Source organism: Andrena cerasifolii, chromosome 6 (genome assembly GCF_050908995.1).
Source record: "Andrena cerasifolii isolate SP2316 chromosome 6, iyAndCera1_principal, whole genome shotgun sequence".
In the NCBI taxonomy this organism is placed as follows: Eukaryota; Metazoa; Arthropoda; class Insecta; order Hymenoptera; family Andrenidae; genus Andrena; species Andrena cerasifolii.
In genome coordinates this window covers 14,186,045-14,199,427 of record NC_135123.1, presented here as the reverse complement: position 1 = coordinate 14,199,427, position 13,383 = coordinate 14,186,045, and the positions used below count along the sequence as shown (strand labels likewise).

The window sequence follows — 13,383 nt, the reverse complement described above, 5'->3', positions numbered from 1 at the left end:
GGGCAGCGCATGAAAGGAAGGTGACCAAAATTCAATTACACCCGGAACATTTAAAAATCAGGCGGCGCATGCACGGTGTTATTTGCATGCCGTTTAAACATTCAGCGTCCGACTTCCGGCTAGGATCTGGATACCTTCTGTTCGCCAGGAAGCCCGGGGCGGCTTTCGAATAACATAAAACACCCCAGCCATTAATTAAGCAACCATAACAGCGTGGCCACCGTCGGTGCGCTGTAGTCTGTCGCAGAAAATTTCAATCCGCACGTGTCACTCGCGATGACGAAATTCCGCGCTCTTTTTTATAATCAAATTCCCGCGGGGAGCTATGCCGGCAGAATGCTTTGTCGGATATTCGATACGAGGAAACACTCTGAGCTTTCGATACATTCTGAAGCGCGCCGGGGAAATATAGAGGCAGACGGACTCTGAAAATGAAAGAGGAATGTGCTCTCGAAGGACTAGCGTAAAAGTCATCGAATTTGGATAACGAAATAATATGTAAACAACAATTTTATGGTAAACGATTTCATTAAATATGTGGTAAAAAGTAAATTAAAATGCACTAAAAACTATAAAATAATTCTATTCTTGTAGTTCAATTTTGATGGTGTTAATGTCACTTTAAATAAAATCGTAGGGCACGATATTTTATAACAGGATATGAATCACTTTGATACTTCAACTTCTGGTTGCACATGGTGCCCCACGATTTTATTTAAGGGGAGGATCCGGTCTAAAAGTCGACTTTTTTATATCATTTTTCGAATGTTCAACCTTTTAGGAATACTTGTTTAAAAGGATTTATTGAAATACGTAAAGTTCCCGAAGTTATAGGCATTTGAGTAGCGGCAAATGCATGGTGAAACCCGGCCACTCGGCACTCAGGTAAAACTTTAAACGCGTTTTTCTCGAAACAGTGTTCTCAAAATGGGGTGATCTGTATTTCCCAAAGTTATTATCCGATTCGACTGAAATTTTTTTTATTTTGAAGAATATAGTTCTGGCTAGGGGGGATACCAGAAAAAAATAATAAAAATTGAAAATTTGTAATTTTTAAAGGCGTTGAAAGGGTGAAAATTATAGGAAAAAAGTGATTTCAAACTTCAAGTGTCGTTATTTTCTAAAAAAATGTCACTTTTGTATTTGTTTCTGGTTTCCCTCTAGCCAGAAGTGTATTCTTCAAAATAAAAAAAGTTTCAGTCGAATCGGATAATAACTTTTGGGGATGCAGGTCCCACCGATTTGGATCAATTTTTTGACGCCTTGACTTTAACGACTCCCCAGTGCCGTCTGCAATGATTAATTATAAAACAAAAAATATATTTCTATAATTTAAGACATCCTTAATACAATGCAAAAAGTCCCATTAAATTATATATAGTAGTTTTCCTTTAATTAATTCCTAAATATCACCTATTTATTTGGGCTCTAGATCGGAAGGTCCCCTTAGAGTGATATTAACACCATCAAAATTGAAGTACAAGCAAATAATTATTTTTTAGTTTTTAGTGCATTTTAATTTAGTTTTTTACTACATTTTTAATAAAATCGTTAAACATAAAATTGTCTTTTATATATTTTTTATTTTCTAGTGTTTAGTGTTTGTGGATTTACATTTCGCAGCTCAGACTTCTTTACAAATATCTTTTATTGCTGTACACAGTTAAACAGTTTGCTTAAACGTTGTAGTGCTACAGTCACTAAAAAATAATTCTTTTCTCGTACTACAATTTCAATGGTGATATACTACGAACGCCTGGAAAGTTTTACTTCTACTATTCGTACATACATGACGGATCGTTTCTCGATAAATTGTATATTTATTTTTGTCGTTTTCGTAAAGAACGCGAGTGGCTGATTTCAGGTCGTTTGGATTTGTGGTCACGGGTTATATTTATCGATAACTGGGTAATTTTTTCACCCCCAAGTGTTAAATTTTTTTTAATATTATATTGTCATCCAAACTACACCTGCAAACTTTCAAGACAATTGTACAGTTGGAAGCGGGTTAAATTTGAGTTGCCATATTCGAAGCATACATACAAACAGCGAATCGAAGCTGAATAAAATCGTTTAAAAAAGAAAAAATAGACAGGGACCGTAGCTCGCGGTACGAAAGCGTGAGAAAAAAGAGGGTACAGGTGAAAATACGTTTTCCGGGACAATACTTGACTGGTTAGATTAACCGCGCTGGATATAAACCGCCGACACAAAATGCCAGGCGAAATTATGCCTTTTGACACGATATCTCTCAGCAGCGCAATCGGGTCGATTTTTGCGAGGCGCGAAGTCCACTCGATGTCCGGAGAACCATCCGGGCAACGTAAATCTATTTGGGAACAAGCAGCGAGCTCGGGAAGAGGTGTTCAAACGGGGCAGTCGCGTAAAATGAAAAAAGGATCTCGCGCTTCGCATCGACACTTTACTGCCACCCTCGTGGGAAATATGTTAGAAATATTCTCCAAGGTTCCACCGAAGCAGCGGGGAAAGCCACGCTGCCGGCCGCCAATCGGCAGCGGGGTGCCCAACGCGCTTCATCCCTTTCGAACCGTCATCGTGCGTCGGATAAATCACGGGCGGCGGCAAAGTGGCCTTGGGCAGGTTAATTAATAAGCGGCGCTCGGAATCGCAGGGAACCGCGGCACTGCGGCGACCAAGGGGCGGCAGAGCCGAGCTGCCGCGTCGCGCTAATTTGCCGGTCGCGTCGGGTCGCGCAGCGGACGGAGAGAAGCCGCGTGCAGACGTGACGGCGTTGCAGAGGCGTACCGAATCACCGCGCACTGGATCAAACCCGGGGCAATTGAGTTACCGTCATTTGCCCCGGAGGACGACTCTCCCCCAAATCCATAATGAACAAAGAGATCCTGCCGGGGCAAATTAATGAGCGGCAGGACATGCCCGCGGAGGCATCGCGGCTCTCCTCGTGGGTAAATGACCCCTGCGACGACGCCGAGTGTATTACACTGCGGCTTCGGATTTTTGGAGGACGTCAAAGGGGATGTTGGGATAGATCGACGAGCTTGAGAGCGAGATTGATGGGTGGAGAATTTTAGGATTGATTTGGAAACTGGCGAGGATCAAAAAGGGAATTGGAAACGGAGTTCGGGGAAATTTAGGGAAGGGATTTGAGAGGTTTCGTAGGTCGGATGGGGTGCGTCGAGTTTCATTCAGAAGCTGCCAGTGCTTTGGGGAATGTTTCACAGTTTCATGGAGATTAGGTACTGTAGGGATGCTAGGTGATCAGGGCAGGAGCAAACTGCACACTGGTGGAAAAGTTAAAAGCTTAGTTATTGCGAAGAACAGGTTCAGGCGACGATGCCTCTCGTTCGACGCAGTCTGCAGGACTGACTTCATCCACTCTTATCTTCTTGCGCTCCCCGAGATTCACCCTTGTGTCGTTGAGGTAACTCTGATTTAATAAGTACTGGTTCTTTGTTATTATAACTGGTACGATTTAGTAGTTTTTACAGTGTCGATTCGGAACGGCGTTGTGACTTGACTAGTCTTAGGTTTACGAATGCGCTGTCCCTTCGTTTGGGACCGGTATTTAACTTGGTTTTTGGAGGGAGTGGGAGGTGAGCTAGGCGAGCCACCTGAGGAATTTGGCAAAAAGGGGGTGTTTGGGAAAAGTGATATCAGGAGGAGTCATCTTAGCGATGCTCGGAGTCTGGAAAAAGGGGTGTTTGTGAAATCTGGTATCAGGAGGAGCCATCTTGGCGACACTCGGAATTTGGAAAAGGGACTGTTCTGGAAATCAGGATATTGTTAAAAGGGATCTATTGTTCGGAGGGGTAACTATCTTGGCGACACTTGGAATGTGGCTTTCTCTTACTGAATGGTCGAATTTCCGAGCGGACCCATCTCGCTGGGTCCGTACAAGGGAAACCCATTCGTCTAATGGAGGGGGGTGGTGAATTGGCGACTATCGCGATACGTTCGACAAACTCTGCAGGACTGACTTCATCCATTCTTATCTTGCGCTCCCCGAGATTCACACTTGCAACACACACTCTTGACACGCGCTCGGGTCACCCAAACTCTCCCTTGCATTCGACGAAACCATTCGAGCCTCACACCCCTGACGCATTCGACACTCTACTATAAACATCCGCTCTCGATCCCAATCGCTCTGGCCCAAACATACCTTGCCAATCGAACAGTCTTCGCACTCCCACAGTACTGGAGAAGGGAGGGATTACTTCCTTTTTTCTCGGTGAAATGTGGACCAAAGTGATCCATAATAGAAGAGACGCGAAAGTTTAATTTATGCTCGGTTTACTCTACTTGATCAAGGAGCGCACTTCGCGTGGGCGCGATATCAGCTTATCTTCACGATGTGGACAAATGACGTTCCGAGAAAAACGCGTTCGAAGTTTTCATCTATAGAGGCCGAGCCTCTGCGCTCTCTAAAAATCGCCTCTGTAGAGGCTAAAGTAATCGGAAGTTTTGCATAAAAATTTAACAATACGTTCTTGAAGATATGTACTTTCGAAACATTATTTAAAAAAAGAATCGATTTTTTCAACCCGTCTAACCGGAATGACCCGTTAAGTATGAAAGTGGTGGCTTAATTAACTTATCAACTGAAAGTATTAACAATATAGAGGGAAAGTTGGACTTGCATTGATTAGCAGAAGCTATCAGAAGCTATCAGAATACATTGCATCGTTAATGAGCGCAGATGCTGGATCAACGAGGGCAACTACATGAACGTGCTGGTCTATCCCGTCTGCGTTTCCACCCTGCTGAACCTGATGTTCCTCTTCAACATCGTGCGCGTCTTGCTGATGAAACTGAGGGCTGGTCCCACGATCGGCACCCAACCTTCGAGGTCCATGCGCCAGGCATTTCGGTAACTAATGCATCACTGTTCTTCTGACACGTTCTTATTTTAACAGCAGCGCGGCAACTAACAGTACAAAAAGAAAATTAAAATCAATAAAAAACAGTGAAACTTTTTGGAAAATACAGTCAAATACATGTTTGAGTTTAGTATCAAACGTATAAATTGTTTTTAAATCACCCGTATAATTGCTAATATACTAGGACAGTGGTTCCCAACCTGTGGGTCGCGAAGTATTTTCTGGGGGTAGTCACGGTATTTTTTAATATTATTCAGTTAGAATTATATTCTTATATTTTTAACGTGTTTTCTTTACATTATTAAATTTACCTTAGCTTATATGGGACGGAAGGGGTGGCAGGTTATTTGAATATTATAAAAGGGGATCGCGACTCAAAAAAGGTTGGGAAACACTGTACTAGGGCAAGGTGCGTACCTATATTTAAGATCTTAACGAAAGGTTTTCGTTATTCAACAAATACCTACAAAAAATTCCACTCACTGTCAAAAATTATATTACAGAATAATTGTTTATAATTAAACGTAAAGGGCGGCAAAAGTTCAATATAAAGGGCGGCCTGCCTCTAACGAACACATTCTCAGACAGAGAAGAAATGAAGAAACTGTTATCTCTTCTGAATATTACATGCACCAGTTGCTTCGCTGGAGTTAATGGTAATTGATTCCCCATTACCGCAGGGCAACGCTGCTGCTCGTACCTCTTCTGGGCCTACATTACCTGGTCATCCCATTCAGACCGCCAAAGGATCATGCCTGGGAACACTTTTACCAGATCCTCTCAGCCATAACGGCCTCGTTCCAGGTAAACTAACTCGATACTTCCGCCGAGAACCTCGATCCCGCTTAAGCAAATTCTGCCCGCGCTGAAACCTGACATTTCAACCCCCCGGGAAAGGAGAGCCTTCTCATCTTTGTGAATGAAATATAAAAGATAGCAATATAGTGGTAATAGTGATGCTATCTGAGATTCGGTTTAGCTTCTCCACCGCAGGCTTCTGCGCGCCACTCTATTTGAGCGTCGATTACCACCGATTCTGGCGTTTAAAAAATTTAACGGGGGAGCTATATAATATACCAGTGGTGCATATAATCAGCGGCGCACTCAGGATTTAATCTTGAGGGGAGCCGAGTTGAACGGATAAAAGTATTCTTAATACAAAATTTATTTAAGGGGGGATTGCGCCAAAAAATAGGTAATTCTTTGTGAATTTTTTGTAGAAAAACGGTTCGACGAATTAATTTGAGGTTTGCCAGGCTGCTCTATTGAATCTTGAGCTGTTGTTCTGAATTTTTGTGTATATATATATATATAACTAATTATATGTAAATAAAATATAATTATATGTAATTAATTTCTACGGTAATAATGATCGAGTGATTTTTCCTTTGCAGGGTCTGTGCGTCGCTACTTTGTTCTGTTTCTGTAACGGCGAGGTGAGTCACGTTCGTTGCTGCATTCCTAATTAGACGGAACTTGCGGGGAGCAGACGTCTTCATTAATAAACATTACTTTTCTTCAGGTAATAGCGCAATTCAAGAGGAAATGGGAGGGCACGGCTCTGCTGCGAAACCGCGCCAACTCTTGCACGGCCACTACCGTCTCGGTACGGCAAATTCAAAAGACACAGAGCCTTCGCACGGTTCCGTAGTAATGAAAACGTCTTAATGAAACACCATCCGCACGCTCATATCCCTCCACCTGTCCCGCGCCCCGCTTTTGCCGCGATCTTCCCTCGCAGAGATGTTCGAATCGCTTCCAGGAGTGGATGGGAGCAGAGGTGCCAGAATTAATTCGAATCCCCTCGAATCGCGGGAAAGAGACCACCACTAAATAATTACCTGAAACAGTTTGAAAATCTGTGACATTGTCTCTGCGCACCATTCAATAAGCCGCGAAAATTGCTTTGTTCGTACCCATTGCATTATTCTCGTTGCATCGAGCGCACGTCACAGGCGCCCACTTCGTACATCTCCAAAATCCATGAATTCGCGTGGGAAGAATGGGGCCCACGGGGCCCACCGATCGTTACGAACGTCCGCGTCTCTCTGGCAATATTTCCGTTCGGTGGACGAGCCGCGCAATAATCGCACAATTCTCTTCTTCGCGCAACAATAATTCTGATGAGACAGTAGTGAGAGGAGTATCAACACGCCCTTTCAATGCCCTGCTTCATTCAATGGCCCCTGCTCTCGTCTTTAAGGGGCAGTTCCGGTCTAGAGCCCATAAAAATAGCTGATCTTTAGGAATTAATTAAAGGAAAACTAATACATACAATTTAATGGGACTTTTTGCCTTGTATTAAGGACGTCTTAAACCATAGTATATTCTTCAAAATAAAAAAAGTTTCAGTCGAATCGGATAATAACTTTTGCAGATACAGGTCCCACCGATTTTGAGAACACTGTTTCGAGAAAAACGCGTTTAAAGTTTTGAGTGCCGAGGGTCCGAGTGTTACACCTGTCTATAATCGGGAATTTTACGAATTTCAACAAGCCCTTTTAAACATGTATTCCTAAAGGTTGAATATTCGAAAAATGAAATAAAAAAAAATCGATTTTTAAACCGGAACCTCCCCTTAAGGCCCTCGCGGATCAAGAATCAGCCAGTTAATGTCGTCAGAGACAAAGAAACGAAGGCAAGACAGAGAACCTATTCTCTAATCAAACTGAACCTCCTTGCGGCCAGAACAAAAGTCAATTAACCCTTCAGAGCCTTCCACGAACTGCTCCCGTCATGCACTAGCGACCACCTTCGAGAAAAAAGGTCGCGCACCTTTCGAACGCAGACAGAACCTATACCCGTGGTGATCCGCAGTTAAATTTCGTTTCGATTATAGCCTGAAAGTGGTCTCGTTAATTCTACGCCAGTCCCTGGCTAGCACCACCCACTCGTAGTCGATCATCCTGCACTAAAGCGATTTCGAGCATCAGCGCGGACAGCGTAGGGAACACGAGCCGCGGTAGAAATAGGAATTGCACGGCTGGTCAATGGCGCGATGCGGACTTGGACAGGTCCGGTTGATTGATACTAACACGTCGGCCCTAAGCAGCGCGCTCTGACGAAGGAATGATCTACTAACGTGGTAGCGAGTGGGTAGAGAGCGAGAGAGAGAGAAAGGGACAGATAGAGAGAAAGAGAGAGAGAGAGAAAGAGAGATTGTCCGTGTCGCGCCAATGACAAAACGTGCCCGAGTCAAGTCCATTGTGGGACGTCGACTGTTTCAGTTTATCCGCTCGACCGCAGGTCCGATGGCGGGAGAGGAGAAGGTGTGACTATCAGACGTCCGGGCAGCTGGACGAGAAGCCCTTAGGCAGCCGGCAAACTGTGCAGCTGGTCGCCGGCCATCCTGCCGCCAATAATCTCAACAATCATACCCAAGTGCTGGTCAGGTCTCAGGACTCTGTAAACAATTACGAGCAGACGCAGTGTTGATGCTCCCTAGGTGAAGCTGGCGTTCCAAGGAACACGGGACGACAGGGCACCGGCTCGTTGAAGATCCGACGTTGCCATTTAGAGAGGAACGACGGATCGGATGGAAGGCGGTCGTCGGAGGGACATCACGGAAGATCAAACTGTGATTTTTTTTTTTAAACGAATGACGAGTAACACGGGGGACTCCGTTGAGATGAATTAAATATTTGTAAAGGACAGAAATAGGGGAATAAGGGCTCGGGTGAAGGAGCACTGTAACTTTGAAAGTGGGAAGTTTGTTAATTTCAGATTAGTTGTAATTCGAACGCTTAAAGAATTTAATCTTTTGTTTCCTTAAGATTGCCGTCAGTTGCGGCGACGAAGAGGGCAATGGTATTGAGTTTGTAATATCGGTGAATAATAAATTACTAACTGTAATGTATATGGTGTAGCGTTTATGGGAGAGTATGAAAGAAGAATGGCGAGGGTGATCTGTCCGGGAGTTCCTGGGAATTTCGGTCGGAGGGCGGAATAAAACAGAACTGAATTTGTCCAGAGGATGGTGGTGCTTTTTATTTGGTAAAAGAAGAACAATACGATTCGTATGAATCGCGTCGCGTAATTTTTTATATGAAATAGTGATTTTATGGAAGGTGTTCGTCGCGAATGCATTTACCGTCGATGCACATCTAACTAAATGTGCAAGCAACTGTACGAGTCCTTCTAACATATAAAGATTTACAGCTCAGACTGGTGATAGAATTAATATCGCCCCGTCCCGTTCGCCCAGTTTTACCGTCAGGGAAAGAAGACAAAAGAATTTCAGGAACATACGGGGGACTAGTAAGTTCCATATATTTTACGGAATATTACAAATAAAATTAATAGGTATCTTAACGATATGATTACAAAAAGCATTTTAGTCTTGATGAATACATATTGTTATGTGGACGGTTGAGAAGCCGATAGATATTGCGTACCTTTGTTCGGTTATAATGATAAGAGATACATCGTAAAGTTATAAATAATTTAAAATAACAGAGAAATTAATCTAAAATACGTCAGATGCATCAAAGTGTTCTGTCTTTGTATATTTAGATAATTAAGATGTCTCCTGACTGTGGTCGCAATAAAATAATGATTAAAACTTAGAATTACAAACGCATATAAAACTATTTCCAAAAGTAAACACGTATTGTATTTACACGTTTATATATTATATATATATATATGTATATATCTGTGTTTAAATGAATAAATAAATACGTAGATTCAATTGAATATTTAGTTGATTAAATATTATAGCCTCTGTGCATTTAATTAAGTAAATATTTCACGAATGTATGTATTTATTTAAATATCTCATTAAACATCGATGTGTATAATTGAATGTATATGTTTAAGGCCAGATTATGTTTGCTATCCTCGGCAACGTAAGGGCGATAATAACGCTCGATAAAAGATTCACACTGTGATTATCCAAAATTTGCCTACCGGAAATATGTTTTACACCTTTCCCGGGGCGTTCCACGACTACTCCTTTCTCATTGATCCCTGCGTGAAAAGATCAGGCGATAAATCTTATTGCGTAACGCGGAATCCATGTTGGAGGACAATAGAACACAATTTACCAGAATATTGTAAAGTAGCTCCTAGAACAGAGTCCAAAATACTTCCGACGAAACCTCCAATTCCTCCGACGATAATGATAGGCCACTGTGGCGCTGCTAATTGAAGCACAGCTGTGTCTACAGTGTACAGTACGGTTAAATAATAAAACAGACCCACTGTCAAACCTCCGAGAGCAGAAACGAAAAGACCTACCCAAGAGACACCACCGTTTGTTCCTACAACCATGAAAGAAGAATGGCATTAACATCTTCTTAAGATGTAAATAATATTAATATATCTACCTCTTGGTACTCTCTTTCTCGATATAATCAGAAACGGATCTCTACTACCAACGACCGATCCAATCTCCGAAGCCCAAGTATCTCCGTTACAACAAGCGAAAGCTCCTGAATCATAATAAGCGGGAAACATTTAAGTATCGCCACCGAACGGTATCATGCGAATTCTGAGAACAGAATACTGATAGTCGGTTACTGTAAATATACCTAGAATCCCTATCGACAGCCAGGAACTCCTGTAACTCTTATCGAAATCAATGGGTCTCTCTCCGCATCCTATGTCCAGTAGGTAGAAAAGCGCCAACTGCGTCGCCATGCCGCCGTTGCACAGAACTTGAACCCAATTCCTTTGGCCACCCTCTTTAAATTCTGCTTCCAACTTTCTCTTTTTGTGAGAACGAAACTTTGTCACCTTAGAGGAGGTAACAAAGAATGAGAAGAGACAAGCCAGATGAGTGAAACTTGTAAGTGTCAGAATAAAACCCATGAATAATCCTGTAATGTAACATTCAGTAGCTACATTAAAACATGTATGAGCGAGCTAAGCAGAACCCGCGTAGAATAAATGCTGCGTACCTCTTCTCGAAACAACGCAACATATCTCATTAAACACTAGCGTTTTACATTACATTTCCGACGCGTCCACTGCCGCGTCGGACAGCGAACGGAGCATCTACGCAATCATTTTACCCGAGTCGTACAGATAACTAACAATGGTCCTAATCAACTTTACGCGGCGCGTTCTTTCTTTTTTTTTCTCTACAATATACAATGAAATTACATTCGACCTGATACCGTATTGCATTTTAGAATCGATAGGGCATTTCATTACCAAGAATGGCGCCGCTGACGTCTACGCTTTTCTTTTTCCATCCCCAGAACGCCATGAAAATGGGAATCACCACCGAGGCCAGCCATCTCCATGGCGATACCACCAAGTCCTCTGAAATAGAAATGCTCGGTTGTGAAGACAGTCAGGGTGGAGCGATGACGAAGCGATGAGCAGGGTGAGCTGCGTTTAATCTCGTTGCACGTACTGTCGAAGTGATCCTCGGGGTCGGGGTGGAAGGTGGAATAAATCACATTCACGATCCAGAAGAGCATGGAAATTGGAATTGCACAGGCAGTAAGGAGAACCGGCACTAGCACGTGCGATCGTTGATTTTCTTTGTCCTTCATCAAAATCATGCCTAAGGCCTTGATAGGCGATTGGTGGACTTAATTGTTACAACCCTGTTTGCTCGATCAAATCGAGAATTTAATTATAGTACTTAAAAAGGCACTGTGCGTACGCAAATGTACACGTTCATTTGCGATCCCCCATTTCGTGCTCGCGTCATTACTGTACGCAGAAATGCATACGCTTTGCGTTAAGTATCAGTCATCGTTTCTGAGTAAATAACTACGATTATACAATTACGTATATCTTCCTTTAGATAAGATACAACCTGAAAGTCACAAGAAAGTCACCGAATATCGGTGTAAATATCCATAAATATCGAACTTAACAAACACGATAACGATTGGTGCACACGCGAAGTACCGCTACATACAATTAAACTTTAAGGGCAGGTAATTGTTTAAATTTTTCATTTACATTCACTTGGGTATAGTTAGCATATGGGTAATACAACAAACGAATATTTGTAAGATTATTTTAATGTGAGAATCATTTACGTTAAAGTAACCATCGGAAAATACTGTATCTGTCTCTGCGCGTGTTTACTTTATTTTTCTGCCTATTCGGAACATTTCGTAATTATAGTGTTCTTTTAATTGTAGCTTTTGTAGTAATTGCGTTTGTTCGTTGAAGAATTACATTATTGCGTGCAATCTAAACCGGCGATCATTGCGCTCTAGACAGCTTCAGACAGCTCAATGCCGGCGATAACCCGTGGACAGATTCTTTTGGATTGAAATGATTGTTTGGTTAATTGATTTAATTCTTTGTTTACTTGCAATGTGAGGATGTTGCCCTCTTGTACAGGCTCTACAGACTATTATGCAATCATTTTTAACAACGAAATTCTTTATTTATTGCCCGAAAAAGCTGTTTGAACATTTGCGCAGTTCGTGGACCCACAAATGCTAGAGACGCGTAGCGGTGAACAAGAGAACTAACATATGAGTACTTTTCTTCGATTGGCGTTGGCGTGTTTTGACGCCCATTTCTTGGTATGCTTGGTGTTTAATAATTGCCCATAATGTAATTAACTATAACTGGAATAGTCACAAAATTCACAGAAAGAAATCAGAAGGGTCTATACTTTCATATAGAATACACAAAGCACGTAAATGCATTGTGGAAAAGCTACATTTTCGAATTAGACGAAGAGAGTTCACTTAATTATCAAAGTCACCCTACAACTGATCCGCGATAGAACTCTCTCGTTATCAATAATTACGCCCACCTTATCGATAAATCATTCTATAATTAAATATAAAAGCAATTGTTAATTACACAGACCGGTCTCAGATGGACATTTCAATCCGCAGGAATAAATGGGGGCAGGCAATAACGAGGTGCGTTTCGTTCTGGAATTCAACACCGCACACGTCTAAGTGTATAATGTTTTATTGCTATGGTACACTTAAAATAAATTACAATATAACATCAGCCACAATATCTAACGTGTTACTCGTATATTTAATCAGTAATCAACTCTTAACTTGCAAGACGCGCGTTCTCAATCACACTGTCAACAATAACGAGTTTAAAAAGCGTAAAGTTCAGGAAACCGGCAATGTGGATGGGGGTGGGAGAAAGACGAAGAATTTAGTGATAGACGGCTGTGATGTAACGGTACCTGATTAGTCGCACTGTAAAACGGTGCTCGAGAAGTATAATATTGAGCTTTAATACAGTACAAAGAAGGTGAGGAATGAATGGAGTATGAGGAGAGAATGCGATACAGGTTAAGGCATTGTAAGAGAGGATGGTAGACGAGGAGGGGATGAGTGAGAGAGAGGGAATGGGCAGGGCTTTATGCCCTAAAAGAGGAGGGAGAATGAAGTCTGTAGTGATGTAATGTTCGTTGGGCAATATACGACAATGTCTTGAAGCGCCATTTCTTTTGTATTAATTGCACAAGGAATAAATAAATAAAAAAAAAACCAAACAATAACGAGTGCCCGAACAATCGACGGTCGGGCGCGACAACATAACTTAAGGATGTAGCGTGCAGAAAATAATTTTC

At 42.1% G+C, this 13,383-nt stretch overlaps 2 protein-coding genes and 1 long non-coding RNA gene across 9 annotated transcripts in view; 2 read left to right on the top strand and 1 right to left on the bottom strand.

The window, feature by feature from the left end:
• The window catches only part of Dh31-r (Diuretic hormone 31 Receptor), a 163,236-nt gene extending 154,402 nt beyond the window's left edge, over positions 1-8,834 (top strand). For 5 of the 6 annotated variants that reach the window (XM_076815803.1, XM_076815798.1, XM_076815801.1 and 2 more), the window contains 5 exons: positions 4,682-4,852; positions 5,543-5,666; positions 6,257-6,298; positions 6,385-6,468; positions 8,109-8,834. In XM_076815803.1, the coding sequence (XP_076671918.1) occupies positions 4,682-4,852; positions 5,543-5,666; positions 6,257-6,298; positions 6,385-6,468; positions 8,109-8,297 (610 nt within the window). In that variant the 3' untranslated portion in view covers positions 8,298-8,834. Of the gene's footprint in view, positions 1-4,681; positions 4,853-5,542; positions 5,667-6,256; positions 6,299-6,384; positions 6,469-8,089 lie in introns of all 6 variants that reach the window. The other variant, XM_076815804.1, reaches the window with a different exon arrangement.
• Positions 8,835-9,107: 273 nt separating this feature from the next.
• On the bottom strand, positions 9,108-12,262 carry LOC143370536 (transmembrane protein 19). 2 transcript variants are annotated; one of them, XM_076815820.1, is made up of 7 exons: positions 12,142-12,262; positions 11,224-11,634; positions 11,019-11,129; positions 10,394-10,681; positions 10,190-10,294; positions 9,908-10,123; positions 9,108-9,830 (listed from the first exon to the last, which is right to left on the bottom strand). In XM_076815820.1, exons 2-7 carry the CDS (start codon positions 11,372-11,374, stop codon positions 9,676-9,678), a joined length of 1,026 nt encoding a protein of 341 aa, XP_076671935.1. In that variant the 5' UTR covers positions 11,375-11,634; positions 12,142-12,262; the 3' UTR covers positions 9,108-9,675. The 2 variants fall into 2 exon arrangements, with proteins under 2 accessions (XP_076671935.1, XP_076671934.1); XM_076815819.1 differs by lacking the exon at positions 12,142-12,262 and adding an exon at positions 11,784-12,041.
• A 5-nt stretch (positions 12,263-12,267) lies between these two features.
• Positions 12,268-12,810, top strand: LOC143370545 (uncharacterized). The gene is made up of 2 exons (XR_013085653.1): positions 12,268-12,372; positions 12,525-12,810. It is a non-coding gene; the product is annotated as an uncharacterized LOC143370545 (long non-coding RNA).
• Positions 12,811-13,383: the final 573 nt, after the last annotated feature.

What these genes read in the sequence shown, in the direction of transcription:
- LOC143370536 (XM_076815820.1), bottom strand. Translation starts at nt 11,374, where the DNA reads ATGATTTTGATGAAGGACAAAGAAAATCAACGATCGCACGTGCTAGTG. An exon ending in CGTCAGCGGCGCCATTCTTG is followed by an intron (nt 10,682 to 11,018) that starts GTAATGAAATGC and finishes GTTACATTACAG; the next exon opens with GATTATTCATGGGTTTTATT. An exon ending in AGCTACTTTACAATATTCTG is followed by an intron (nt 9,831 to 9,907) that starts GTAAATTGTGTT and finishes CTTTTCACGCAG; the next exon opens with GGATCAATGAGAAAGGAGTA.